General features: G+C 35.2%; 1 protein-coding gene across 1 annotated transcript; it reads left to right on the top strand.

Annotated features, from left to right (window-relative positions):
- The first annotated feature begins 6,496 nt into the window (after positions 1-6,496).
- LOC140979301 (ribonucleoside-diphosphate reductase small chain A-like) lies at positions 6,497-11,384 on the top strand. Its single transcript, XM_073444644.1, has 9 exons — positions 6,497-6,799; positions 8,137-8,297; positions 8,946-8,994; positions 9,085-9,211; positions 9,408-9,473; positions 9,573-9,689; positions 9,817-9,979; positions 10,253-10,323; positions 10,948-11,384. The coding sequence occupies exons 1-9, from the start codon at positions 6,628-6,630 to the stop codon at positions 11,060-11,062; spliced, it is 1,041 nt and encodes a 346-aa protein (XP_073300745.1). The 5' UTR covers positions 6,497-6,627; the 3' UTR covers positions 11,063-11,384.
- The last annotated feature ends 2,255 nt before the right edge of the window (positions 11,385-13,639 follow it).

Below are 13,639 nucleotides of genomic sequence, written 5' to 3'. Positions count from 1 at the left end.
TTACTATTTCTCATGTAAATAATTGTGCGAAATTCATGTATATATAATGTATCAAATATAATTAATCTATATGATTTTAAAAATATAAAATAATTCTTCAAAAGAGGTGTCCGAGTTGTTGGAGTAGGTTAGCATTTGACCAATGCTCAAGAGTTTTATTATCTCTACCATACTTTCTCGGACGAGTCTATGGAACATGGATTGCTTAGTGCAGTTTACCTAGCTAGCATAATTTGCAAGCTATTTCGTTAGTTCGAGATTTTACTCAGTGTGTTACGAAAGATAGCGATCACGGGTTCTCACCTTATCAGGTGCGGCCACGAGTTCTCATGTTATAAATATAACAATAACAAGAACAACAACAATAATGAAGTTGTGTTAAGCATACACGAGTGAAAGTAGTACTGGGATGAACGACCTCTTGAAAAGTTATCGTGCGTCAAGCTGTTGACGTTGCGCCACTTGATTTGATTGACTAGATGAGCCATAGAATAATAACGCCAGTTCTTAACGGATAGTACTGTCTCTGATGTGGACAAGGCCAACGGTAGGAAAATAGTAAGACTTATCTCTAAGAGATATGAGATAACACCAACGGATAAGTAACTTCTCGGTCTCATGGGCCTAATAGCCGGACCCATTATTGTAACGCCCCGAAAATTTAAAGGTCCACGTAAATCACATGCATGCAACTATTAAATTACTTGTGTATTTCAATTAAATATTTTAATTGCATGAATTAATTATGTGGTGCATATTGACATGTTTAAAATATATTTTTCTACATAGTTGCATTAAAATGTAATTTTAAAGGTTATTCGAGTTGCGATCGAGGAACGGAGACTGAGGGCTAGAAAATATTTTTATTAAATAATTGTTTTTAATTATTTAAAATATGAGTGATGCTTTTTCTTATTTTTGAAAATAAGGGGTTTTTAGGTGATTTTATACGCCGAGACGTAATTTTTATCGGTGTTGGATTTTCAACAAAAATACGAACGTTTTAGCAACTCGGCTAATAAATTCGCAAATTTTATTTAACAAAATATTTTAATTAAGTACTAAGGGGTTAATTGGGCCTAAATAACTTAGTTAATGGGCCTAAGCTACCATTAGTATTTTATTTACTAATTAAATACAAAACCCACCCTATATTTCCAACCTAATACACCCCCTTCTCCAACAATTCAAGGACTCCTTTTAATTCCCTCAATTTAACTCACGGCACACACCAAAGCAAGCAAGGAAAAGCTTTAAAAAATTTCTAGGAGAATTCAAGCCAAGGTCCCTTCGTCATCGTTCTTCGATTCGTCAACATAAAATCGTGCGTTTAACACGCAAAGGCACACCATAATTATCTTTTTACTCATCCATCACACCATAGTATTTATTTAATTGTGTTTTGCATGAAAAACAAGTTGCATCATGTTCTATTTTCGGATTTACATCATAAGTGATATTTAAGGCTTGTGTTTTCATCCAAAAAACTTGTTTATTATGTTGTTAAAGGGGTTGCCATGATTAGGAATGGTTAGGGGATGTTTATACATGTTTTAGAGAGTCCTAAATCACACCAATCTTGCTGCACGTACATAAAATAGAAGCTGGAACCAGCGGATGTCGTGTGTGTCTTGAGGGCTCGATTGTTTGCATGGTGTCATGGGGCTCGTCCAGGGGTCGTCCAGGGGAAGTCCAGGGGAAGTGGTGGTCTCGGTCTAGGGCTGGGTTGGGTCCTAGGGTGGCTAGAGTTCGAGTTCTAGGCTGGAGGAAGGAGTCCACCCGAAGTGGGACTCCTCCCATATTCACGCACGGCTACTGCACAAGGGGGGGGGGGGGTGGCTGCGGCTTGGTAGGGGCTGGGCTTGGTGGTTTGGCTAGTACCCTAGGAGGGTCCAGAGAGGGGTAGGAAGGGACAGGGCTCGGTAGGGGCTCGAGCAAGAGTCCCACACGAAGTGAATTCCTTGCGCCTGGGATGACAGTGCGCGGCTGCTATGCTCGGACAGGAGGTTCACGGCACGATTCAAGGGCCTGGGCTGGGTCAAGAAGTGGCTCAAGGCGGTCCAGTGAGGGTTAGGAAGGGCTGGGATCGGTGGTGGCTGGGGTAGAAACCTCCACGCTTAGATAGCAACAGCAACGTGAGAGGAGAGGGTGCGCAGACTGCTGTCTGGTTTCAGGTGGCTCGTGCGCACGGTCAGGGGCTGGGCTAGGCTTGGGCTGGGTCTAGGCGTGGTCCAGGGATGGTTAGGGTCAGGTTGGCTAGGTGGTGGCTCGGCTGGAAGGGTCCAAGTTTGGCTAGGAGACATGGGCGTGAGGTTCACCATTGGCACAGATTTTTGGGTTTGGTTCCAGGAAGTTTTTGAGCAGGCCAGGACTGGTTATTTGCGCTAGGATTGGTCAGTAGGGTCCCTAGTTGGGTTGGCTAGGGTTTGGCTCGAGGTGGCTCGGGCGTGGCTCGAGTAAATCGGAATATGGCTCGGGTGGTTTGTTAATGTGTCAAAAACGAGATTTTAAAGTCTAAAATTGAAACCATGGTTCCACGGGTGTGGCTCATGACTTGGAATGGTAGAATAAATAATAGAAATTCTATGTTTAAAGTTTGGGATCAAAATAACGAGTTTTGGATTTATCCGTGATTTTATCGCCGCACAAAACGTTAATTAAAGAATTAATTGAAAAGCCTAGTTTTAAGCTTTATAAAATTATGAAAAATTATATTTAAACTCAAATAATTATTAAAAGTCTAATTTTGTAATTTGGGAATTTTATATGAAAGTTTGGTTTAATTCGGGATTAAAACGCAGTAATATTTTACATTTAGAGAATAAATTAAAAGTCCCCGATTTAAACTAAATAAAAATTTGAGAAAATTCATGTAAGCTTAAATAATTATTTGGGACATGTTAGTGTCAATGAAATAAAGAAAAAGTCAAAAACGTGAAATTTTACGTTCGGGGGTAAAACGATCATTTTACACCTAGAAATTAGTAAACGTCATGGCAATATCCTGAATGCTGTATTATATGCTAATTTAATTATTTTGAATGTTTATGAATTTTTATATGTTAAAATATGATTTTTAAATGTTCATGGATTTTATGGTTTAATTATGGACATTTAAAAGAGATGTTGCATGCTTGGTTTAAAAGAAAAAAGTTGCATGCATGTTTAAATTTTATAAAGTGATGAGAATATGAAACCATGAAGGAAGTGAAGTAATTGTGACTAAATACGAGGATATGTTGGAGATAACGTGAGGGTGACGGTCCCAGTGGGAGCCCCGATGATTGTATTTTCTTGGATACGGATATGTATACGATGATATGTTAATACGTAAGGCCAATGCCCAGTTGATCGGTGAGAGTGTTGCTGGTGTCCCCGTCGCCCAGTACTGTGGTTACATGTAGATGGATCCATTGTCCAACACGTAGACGTAGATGAACACGAAAGTCACAATTAACTATCTGAATTCAACGAAAGGAAAAATAATACGTATATGTTGATGATAATATAAATACGTTAATGATTATATGAATATGAATATGTTTATGATGATATGAAAACGTTTATGCAAATGTTTATGAAAATGTATACGAACATGATTTTATTTAAAGTTTATGCATCATGAAAATGGTTATGATTAAAGTTTATGCATTTTCATGAAAACGATATTTTAAGTACAATTATTTTTCACTGTTGCATGTGATCTGTATATGTATTATTTTTTATTAAGATTATGGTGTGTTGAGTCTTTAGACTCACTAGGTGTGACGGATGTAGGTGATTATGATAATAATGTTAAGGGAGGTCTTGATGGTTGACTTTGCTGAACTGAAGGTGCACATAACTCGATGACCGACGCTAGTTTTCCGCACTAGTTTATGATTATGATTTATGTTAAGAATATTTTTGCGACTATTTATTTATGTTATGAGATATTTTTGAGAAGTTATAGTATGAGCTATACTTTTCAAATAATGTTTTTAAGTTTGGTAAAATGTTTGATGATTTTATGATTCAAACTATTTTTCTTTGATTTTTAAATGAGAGTTGATTGTTTTATTTTAAAAATGGTGTCAAGGTATTTTAAAGTATATTTTGAATTATGGAGATTAAGAAGAGAAAAAAAAATTTCTAACACGTTTTAAGAAAACGAATAGCAGATGTTTCACATTAGTATCCAAGTATGCGCACTCTGCGATACCACAATTATAAGAAAATAAAGTCGTGCATTGATTAAAAACAATAGCTTTTGATCTAGTTGGAAACGTTCGATCATAACAAATAATAATTGTAATTTATATAAAAGTGGTTTTGGTGAGACTCATATCTTTTTCCGTGGTTATAGATAAAGTTGAGCAATCGGTTAAAATCGAACCGAAATTGCAAAACCAAACAAACCAATTTTTTTTGACAAACCGAACCAACCATTTTTTCCTATTAAAATCGAAGCAATTAAAAATATGTTATTCCGATCACCAACCGAAATAACACTTTTTTTAATTAAGGTTTTTTCAACTTAGTCCTCACATCCATATTTTTCTCACAATTATAATAAAACTGGGTGTTGGTTTAGGCCATACATCCAAGTTTAAAGAAAATCAATACAAAAATCATTTTGAACGTCGGGCCCTATAATTATAAAAATCTTAATTAATTTAATCAGTTTTTAAAATTCAAAATCGGAATCAAACCTCCTCTAACTTGTTCATGTTTGGTTTTCATCCAATATTTTGGATTTTTTTTGTTTTATTCTTTTTTTTGCCAAAATGCGGCAAAGCCCTTCGAACATTATTTATTTGAAAACGATGTTGTTCTCCTACATAGATCGAGAATAAACCTATATTGTACGTACTAAAATAAATCTAAATAAAAACAAATTAAAAAAATAAAGCAAAATGACATCCAATATTTCAAAATGAGAAGAAAAAAAATCTTGTTTTTTCCATTTAGTTTTGTTTCGATAGAATTTAATGTATATGATAATATGTTATATTCTCGCTATAGTGAAGCGCCAAATAAGCAATATTTGATAGATTTATCGGCCTGATGTGAAAAAAGACCAAAGCAAAAAAAATCCTAAAAGTGCATTTAAGGTGATTGATTTGAAATTCATGGATTTAAATTACAGTTTTATTGTATACAACCAAACAATAGGTCAACTATGAAATCAACAACACATTATTTGTTTACACATTTGTAATACAAGGTAGAATAAATTTTAAATGACATCATTATTGGGTGAACTTGAAATTTATCATAATTAACACGAAATATTATATAAACATGTAAGAGATGATTTGAAGTATATGGTCTTATTTCTCTAAAGAACAAACATACATTTTGAAATTTATGAACTTGAAATCCATAAATCCAATCACAATATAAGTTATTGAATGAAAATCAAATATTAACAAGTTATAAGATTAAAATCCAAATCTACAAACTTATAAATTAAAATTTGATTTTCTCATCTTAAAATAGTATATTAAAACGTAGAAATTTTTAAGAATACGTGCAATTAATCATCCTATGAATTTTGGAATTAATCATGGAATGTGATTATCGATTGAGTATGTCTATTGTGAGACGGTCTCACGAATCTTTATCTGTGAGACAGGTCAACTCTACCGATATTCACAATAAAAAATAATACTCTTAACATAAAAAATAATATTTTTTCATGAATGACCCAAACGTGAAACCGTCTCATACAAATGTTTGTTTTATCGATTTGGTATCACCAATTCTGCGTCATCATCCTTTAATTTAATAAAATCCATTAATCAAACGTCGCTCTCCAACAAAAAGCCTTGAAACTTTATTGGCCATGCAAAAGGACACGCAAAAAAATAAAAATGGGGTAGGAAATCTCGAGTTTTTTTGAGTGTTCTAAAAAAATCCGCTTAAGCTTTGTTTAAGCGCGTTTAAGTTTGAAACTCGGCAAAAACGCCCCGCTTCGGAAAAACGGAAAAAAGCAGTTTGATCGAATTAAGCATAATTAAGATGTTTAATTAAGCGTGCTTAAGTACAATTAATCACATCTATTTATTTTTAAATTTTTTATATTTTGGAGGTATGTCTTTTTATTTTAAAATAATAAATTAAGTTTATAATTTAAATGTTTATTTTTTAATTTTAATTATGATTAAGCGTGTCTGATAATGATTTGACAAATTTTTAACATTTTTAATGTGGTCTAGTTGCAAAAACAAATAAATATTATAATTTTGATATTTTTATGATTTTATAAATATGAGAATTAATGCATCAGACTTAAATTTATCATATTTATGTATTATTTTATCAATTTATTGGTTTGAGATAATTACAATTACACTAAAGATAAAAAACGATTTTTCACGCTTAAACCTATGCTAATCTTGCTTAAGTTTGAAAAACTTGGAGCTCGACATCCGCGCTTCGAGACGCTTGACGATTTTTAGAATTTTTTTTAACACACAAAGGAAGCGAAAGGGGAAATTTCTCAAGGGCAGTTGGAACAATTTCCGAAACCTGTCGCTTTCAATTACGGGTTGTGTAGGGTTTTCGTTTTTCTTTACTACTCCCCACGGGAGGAAAGGGATATTTCAGGATATTGCTTAATTTTTTCCTTTCTCTGAAAAAAAGATGGGTTCTTTGAGAAACGATGAAACAGGCAGGGAATGGCGTGAGCAAAAAGAAATCGAGGAAGAAGAGGAACCTATTTTGATGGAGCAGTCCCAAAGGTTCTGCATGTTCCCTATTAAATATCCCCAGCTGTGGGAGATGTACAAGAAAGCAGAGGCCAGTTTTTGGACTGGTAATCTATATTTCATGTACTTAAATGTATGAAGATATACGTGCAACTGTCTTTCTGGCTTTGAGGAATGGTGCAATGTTTCACTTACAAGGTTCTCAGGTCTTGAAAGATTTTGCTTCATTGTTTAATTTGGCGAGACCATGTTGTTTCATGTTACCTTCGCTCTGTATTCCTGACCACGCGCTCATGAAATGACGTGAATGGTTGTAATAGAGTGAGATGGATTCGCATTTGTTTTTCTGTGTACAAGGACTAATTATTCAGTTCACGAATTTTGTCTGATGATATGGTCCAAGTTGGGAGTTTTAGACTTATTCTCCATATTTTTGAACTGTTTATTCAGTTTATGGAATGTGTTTGCTTATCTTGTCGAAGTTTGGATTTTTAGTCTTATTCACAAATTCTTCCCCTCATTGTGTATTAGATATATTAAGCTGTCCCTTGCGCCAAAACATGCTCTGTCTTTAGGCAAAAAATTTATAGTTCTGGTCCCCTAAAATTATCCCTGCTTGTAGGTGCGTATTAGTTAGCCAGCTTTTGGGGTGCAGTTAGACCGAAGTCCACGATATGATATCAAAGTCCAGACTCACCGTTGTCCATTGGACTGCCCTTATGACTAACCACTAATGTCTTATAAATTTCACACTCTCGTTGTTTCATTTTTGGGTGTGAGAGCATGTTAGATGTCTCATATCAACTGGATTAAGGTATTGGAACTTGTATATATGATCTTGGACAATTTCCTCTTGAGCTAGTTTTTGGGTGGAGTTAGGCCCAAGTCATTATCTTAATAGTGCCTACATGTGTTCTTTTAGTTATGTTTTCTTTCTATTCATATTAGTTTTTTAACTATTTGGAGAAGGAATTGGAGAGGCTTATCGTGTGTATAAATCTGACACTAAGGGAGGTGGAAGGATACATTCTTGTTTTCGACCTGAAGGATATATTATTATCACTCATGTCTATTTTGTTTAAAATAATATTGACATGATATAGTTAGATGATTGCTATCAATTTTTTATTGGATATGCTTGTATAAGTGTCAGGTGATGGTATATTATCTGTTGTGGCTGCTGCTTACTGAGATTACCCGTTGTCTTTGTTATTTGTTCACTATCATGAAGGCTCACGGATGAATCAGTCTCTGTAGCTTATGTTTTGTTGCTCAAGATTTTGTTCCAACCAACTGACATATGTTATTTAACTACTTTCTTTACTACATTTTACCGATTAGATGCTCAATTTTCCGCCATTCACTTCTGACATCAGATGAATATTTATACCCTGCATTCTCATGCTGGAAAGTCGCCTTGACATTTTTTTTAATTGCGGTTCAGCCGAGGAGGTTGACCTATCACAGGACGTGCAACAATGGGAAACTTTGTCTCAATCTGAAAAACACTTCATTAGTCATGTGCTGTCATTCTTTGCTGCTGCAGATGGGATTGTTCTGGAAAATTTAGCTGCCAGATTTTTAACAGATGTTCAAATTCCTGAGGTGACTAATTCAAATTTTTTACCTGCTTTTATCCATTTATTATTATTATTATTATAGATATTTAGCTACTAAATCAGTATGGAACATACTTTTTCTTTGCTTATGGAACTAACTTTAGTGCAACTGATGGATTCAAAATGTAATTTTCTCTTTTTTTAAAAAAGTCATTTTTCTCGACGTTTCTTTATTTCTATTTTGCAACTTTTATTTTCATCCAGAGACAAATGATTCTTGATGTTTACAATGAACCAATATTCTATATGACAATTGATTATCTGACTTCTGAATCATACTTAAGTTAAAAAGACTAGAATGCGAAGGTAAAGTCCTTTCTAATTAACGGGGCAGTATCAACATTTTCGAAATCCTTTATCGAACTTGAACTTCGGTGTTGTGTTGGCTAACTGCATTGTGATATCGTTTAGCATTAACAACTTTGGTTGGTGAGATGAATATTGATGTNTATTTATGGTATTGAAGACTTATTACCAAAAATAGTTTTCAGTGGCAGTGTGTTATTGATTGCTGGATAATTGTGTTATTGATTGCTGAATTATCAGTCATTTTTACTTAATTATTTTTATTATACTCAAAAGCATGAGTTGAATTTTTGTTATAGATGGCTGATTTTTTTGGTCCTGTGTATAGGCTCGGGCATTTTATGGATTTCAAACTGCCATGGAAAATATACATTCTGGTAGAGTTCTGAAAGTGAGATATTCATGACCATTTTACCAGTATTTCATTTTTGAGGTTCCTGATTGTCATCTTTAAAACTTCTTTATAGAGATGTACAGCTTGCTTCTCGACACTTTCATCAAGGATTCAAAGGAAAAGAATAGATTGTTTAATGCAATCGAAAACATTTCTTGTGTAGCACAAAAGGCTCAGTGGGCTTTGAACTGGATTAAAAGGTAGTGCTATATAATATACGCTCACTTTTTTCAGTTACTTTAATTATTAATGGCTACTGCTGCCCAATGTATTAGTTTCTTGATAATTTATGGAACTTTATTGACATAACAAATGAGCCCCTGGGGAACTTTATATTATCGTCTTAACTGGGATGAGATTAGATGAGATGTCATATATGCTAAATTCCATATGCAGTTCAAGGTCATTCGCTGAGAGACTTGTTGCTTTTGCTTGCGTAGAAGGGATTTTCTTCTCGGGAAGGTATACTTCTACAAGTTTTTGTACCCATCCTTATTTGCTTATATAAAGGTACCTCTTTTATCATCCTTCCCAAAATTTAACATTTTTCTTTATTCTCAGCTTCTGTGCGATTTTTTGGCTTAAGAAGAGGGGATTGATGCCAGGTTTGACATTCTCAAACGAGCTTATTTCTAGAGATGAGGGTCTCCACTGCGACTTTGCTTGCCTCCTATACAGGTTATTTAATTTTCTTGCTTTGAAAGTTCGACATTTGGCTTTGAAAATCAGGTTCCCTGTGGAAATATTACTCTTCCTGGCATTTTTTTAGGTGGTGTGTTAAGTACCTTTTTTTTCAATCTTACAGTTTACTCCAGAAGCAATTGCATTGGCAACAAGTTCATCTTATTGTCCATGAAGCTGTTGAAATTGAGACACAATTTGTTTGTGAAGCACTCCCATGTGCATTAATTGGCATGAACTCGATGTTAATGAGCCAGTATATAAAGTTTGTCGCTGATAGACTTCTGGTATTTTTCCTTTCTCTTGCACACAAACAAATGCACATGTTTTCACGCTCCAGGCACGCCGGCCCACTCAAGTGAGACAGGATTCACTTGCAATTACTTTGCATCCTTTCTCATTTTGCTAAAATAGCTAGATGCTGGATAAATCCATCATGTATATTTTTGTAACCATTTCCCAAACCATCGTGGACCGGGGTTTCACATGTGTGCTCGTGCTCTGTCACCCACAATGTCAAAAAAGACTTGGAAATGTATAAATGTTATTTTACCTCTCAGGTTGCTTTGGGTTACGAAAGGAAGTACAATGTGGAAAACCCCTTTGATTGGATGGAGTTCATATCCTTGCAGTAAGTACTATAAATGTTAAACTATTAAACTACGGGTAACACCATAAAGTATTTTTCCTAGCATGCCATTACACAAGCCTAAACATTGAGTTCTAAACTTGAAGCTGATACCCTTTATTATCAGGCTTTCATTTGCATTCTTTAACGCCTTTCTTGGTGTTTTTTTTATCATAAAAGCAGAAAACCCTTTTTTGGTGTTAAATAAAAATCGACAATACGCATTGCTAAACAATGGGTTTTGGATTGCCTAGGCCTGGTTTTATTTTTGTTTTATCGTTAAGCCATGTTCAATATGACAAATACTGAAAGCTTGTGTATTGTATTGACATGAAAAAACTTCGTCTGTCACAAGCTTGCTTTCCTCTTTTTCCCCCCAGAGCATACTACATCGAGAATGCGCATATTGAGGTTATTTATGTTGAATGCACCTCTCCCTCTCTTTCAAACCATGAACTCATGTCTGGATCGGAATGTGATGGGCCAGACAATATAATCCATCAAGTGATATTACTCAGTGTCTCATTTGTTTGTACCCTGACTATCCAAACAATTATGTAGCGCCAACAATTGGTTGCCTTTTAAAATTCCAGCTACTGAGTTATAGATTGGTCTTAATTGATGCAGAGGAAAAGCCAACTTCTTTGAGAGAAGGGTGGGAGATTATCAGAAGGCCTCTGTTATGTCAAGTTTGCTAGATAGCTCCAAGAATTTCGAGTTCAAAATGGATGAAGACTTCTAGTTCTCTTCGTTTGTATCAACTTGAAGCTGATTCTGGCATCCAAATATCATATGCATTGGTTCTTAAATAGTTAGGATGACATATAGATGGAGTATTTTGAATATGTATATAGAGATACGAATTTTGGGCCGGTGTAGGATCGATTTAGTTGCTCTCTTGAAGGAATGTGCAATTATCATGATGTGTAAGTTTTGCCTCTTTATTATGCACTAAATCACCCTTTCTTCAAATTTGGATCCGTTCCTGTGTGTTTGTGTACTGTTTATTTCTAACCAAACAGGCTATTTCTCCTTGTAATATATGGTAACATTTCAAGTTTTCTTGTATTATGAATTGGTTCAATGTCCATGAATCTGCCAGCAAATAGCAGAATATATACTAGGAGGACCAGTACACAAGATTCTTGGATTATCTATACCGTGAAACCTTTTTTGGGTATGGAATAACAAAACAAATAGAGATTTGGGATCTTGTAGTTCTAGCTGTGTTTAGATACATGCCATAATTTGGATGACATTTGAGTAATTTGCTTTACAATATTGGTGGAAAATATTCATAATTAATCACAAATGGAGTGTTCATATTAAACTCGTCCACTGAATATGTTTATTTTGAAACAAAAATTTAAAAAGTTAGAAGTGTTGTGGCATGCAAGAGATTAATGGTGGATCAAATATGGTTGGCTGGTATGAGATCGTGTAACTGGGAGATAAAAGAGTGTCCAAGGTTAATAAATTTTGGGAAAATTGCATTTTTGGTTTTGTATGTTTGTTTTTTCGATTTTAGTATGCTATGTTGTCAAATTTCAGTTTTAGTCCGTTATTTATTTATTTTTTTTGTAATTGTAATATTTTTTCCGACGTGACACCTGTAATGCCCGAGATTTTTATCCTGTTAATCTGAGACGATTTATTGATTATTGATATGATTATAGATAGAGCACGTCGAATTTGGATTGGAGTTATTGAGTTGTAATTATGTGCAAGAATTATGTGTGAGACCCGAAGGTCTCGCACATATGCGCGAGCTGTGCAGTTCCAAGAGATCTTGATGCGAAGACCTCGCGCATGTGCGCGAGATAAGGCGCGCACATGCGCAGGGCAGTTGAGTTTTATGTGTGCCGAGGTAGAAGGCCTCGCGTATATGCGCGAGATGATGAATTCGGAAATGCCGAGACAGTAGGTCTCGCGCATATGCGCCGGTTGAGGTCGCGCATATGCGCGAGACGTGCAGACCAAAGAATAAGCCAAGTGTCCTTGCCATACATATATAATGTTGTATTGTCTTCATTTCCTTCCTTCTTCAGCAGCTAGCACCTAGAGAAAGTTCAGAAATCCTCAAAGTTTCATCATAGCCTAGAGTTTGAATTGTGACAGATCTAACCATCCGATTTTCGATCCGAGATTATATTTGTGCTCCTTGCATCATAGGCTTCTAAAGGAGGTAAGTTTTGTTATGTTTCTATTTGATTTGGCAATATGATGTTGGAGAGAAACCAGATTTGATTCTATGACGTGTTCTTGATATGTTGAGATATGTAGAAACGAAACCGGATCAAAGAAATGGTACCGTATGAATTTGTATGAAATTCCATCATGTATTGAAGGGAAAGTATGCAGATTTTCAGAGTTTGACATGTTTATGGTATTGATTATGATTGTGATTTAGTATCGATTGTTGTTGAGTTGATTGGTATCGCAAGATTACGCCGTTATGCCGTCGAATCGTATCGAGATTGATTAGTGATTTATATATGTGTTGAGGTGAGTTAGAAAGTGATAGAATGCATCTTGAATGTATTATTTCAGAGTGAATACTGACAGATTCGACATCGAGATTTCTACTACGACAAAGACTACGACAACGAAAGGTATAATTCATGTTGATTCGGGAAGATACAACTCGAGTTAGACTTGATTTGAGTTTCCCAAAATCACATACTAGATTGCTATACATTGCTATGCTTGTTCTTTATATTGATTTTTATACAAGCATTGAGATAGGAGAGTCATTGGCAGAGTTGCCAAAGTTCTAGACGTTCGGTGGTATCGAGGCATAGGAGAAGATCGACTCCTAGTGTAGATATTCGATGCAGACAGGACCGAAGTCTAGGAATAAGACGTACAGCCACCCCGATTGGGAGAGTAGGTGGGAGACTTGTTACGTCTTATTCACTCCGGGATCCCTAGACTTAGATTTGAGTCGAGTCAAAGAATAAGAGTCGCTGAGTTATATCTGTATTCACTAATGTGTCATAAACATTGATTTATGTTTTATTACATTGTATTTATCTGCATGACATGCATGTATATATGTTTTATACTGGGATTTGTTCTCACCGGAGTATCCGGCTGTTGTTGTGTCTGTATGTGTGCATAACAACAGGTGGGACAGGATCAGGGTCACGCAGAGGATGAGAGATCGAGATAGCGTGGAGATTACGGGCGTAGAAGATTACTAGTGGTTTCTTACTAGACATGTACTGAATTTATAAACACTAGTATGTTAATTGTAGACGAACATGTGAATGTTATTTAGAGTTGAATAAGATGACTGTATTTTATATAATGTTTTGTG

Source organism: Primulina huaijiensis, chromosome 6 (genome assembly GCF_012295235.1).
Source record: "Primulina huaijiensis isolate GDHJ02 chromosome 6, ASM1229523v2, whole genome shotgun sequence".
In the NCBI taxonomy this organism is placed as follows: Eukaryota; Viridiplantae; Streptophyta; class Magnoliopsida; order Lamiales; family Gesneriaceae; genus Primulina; species Primulina huaijiensis.
Note: the sequence above shows the minus strand (reverse complement) of the source record. Positions and strands in the feature narration are given on the sequence as shown.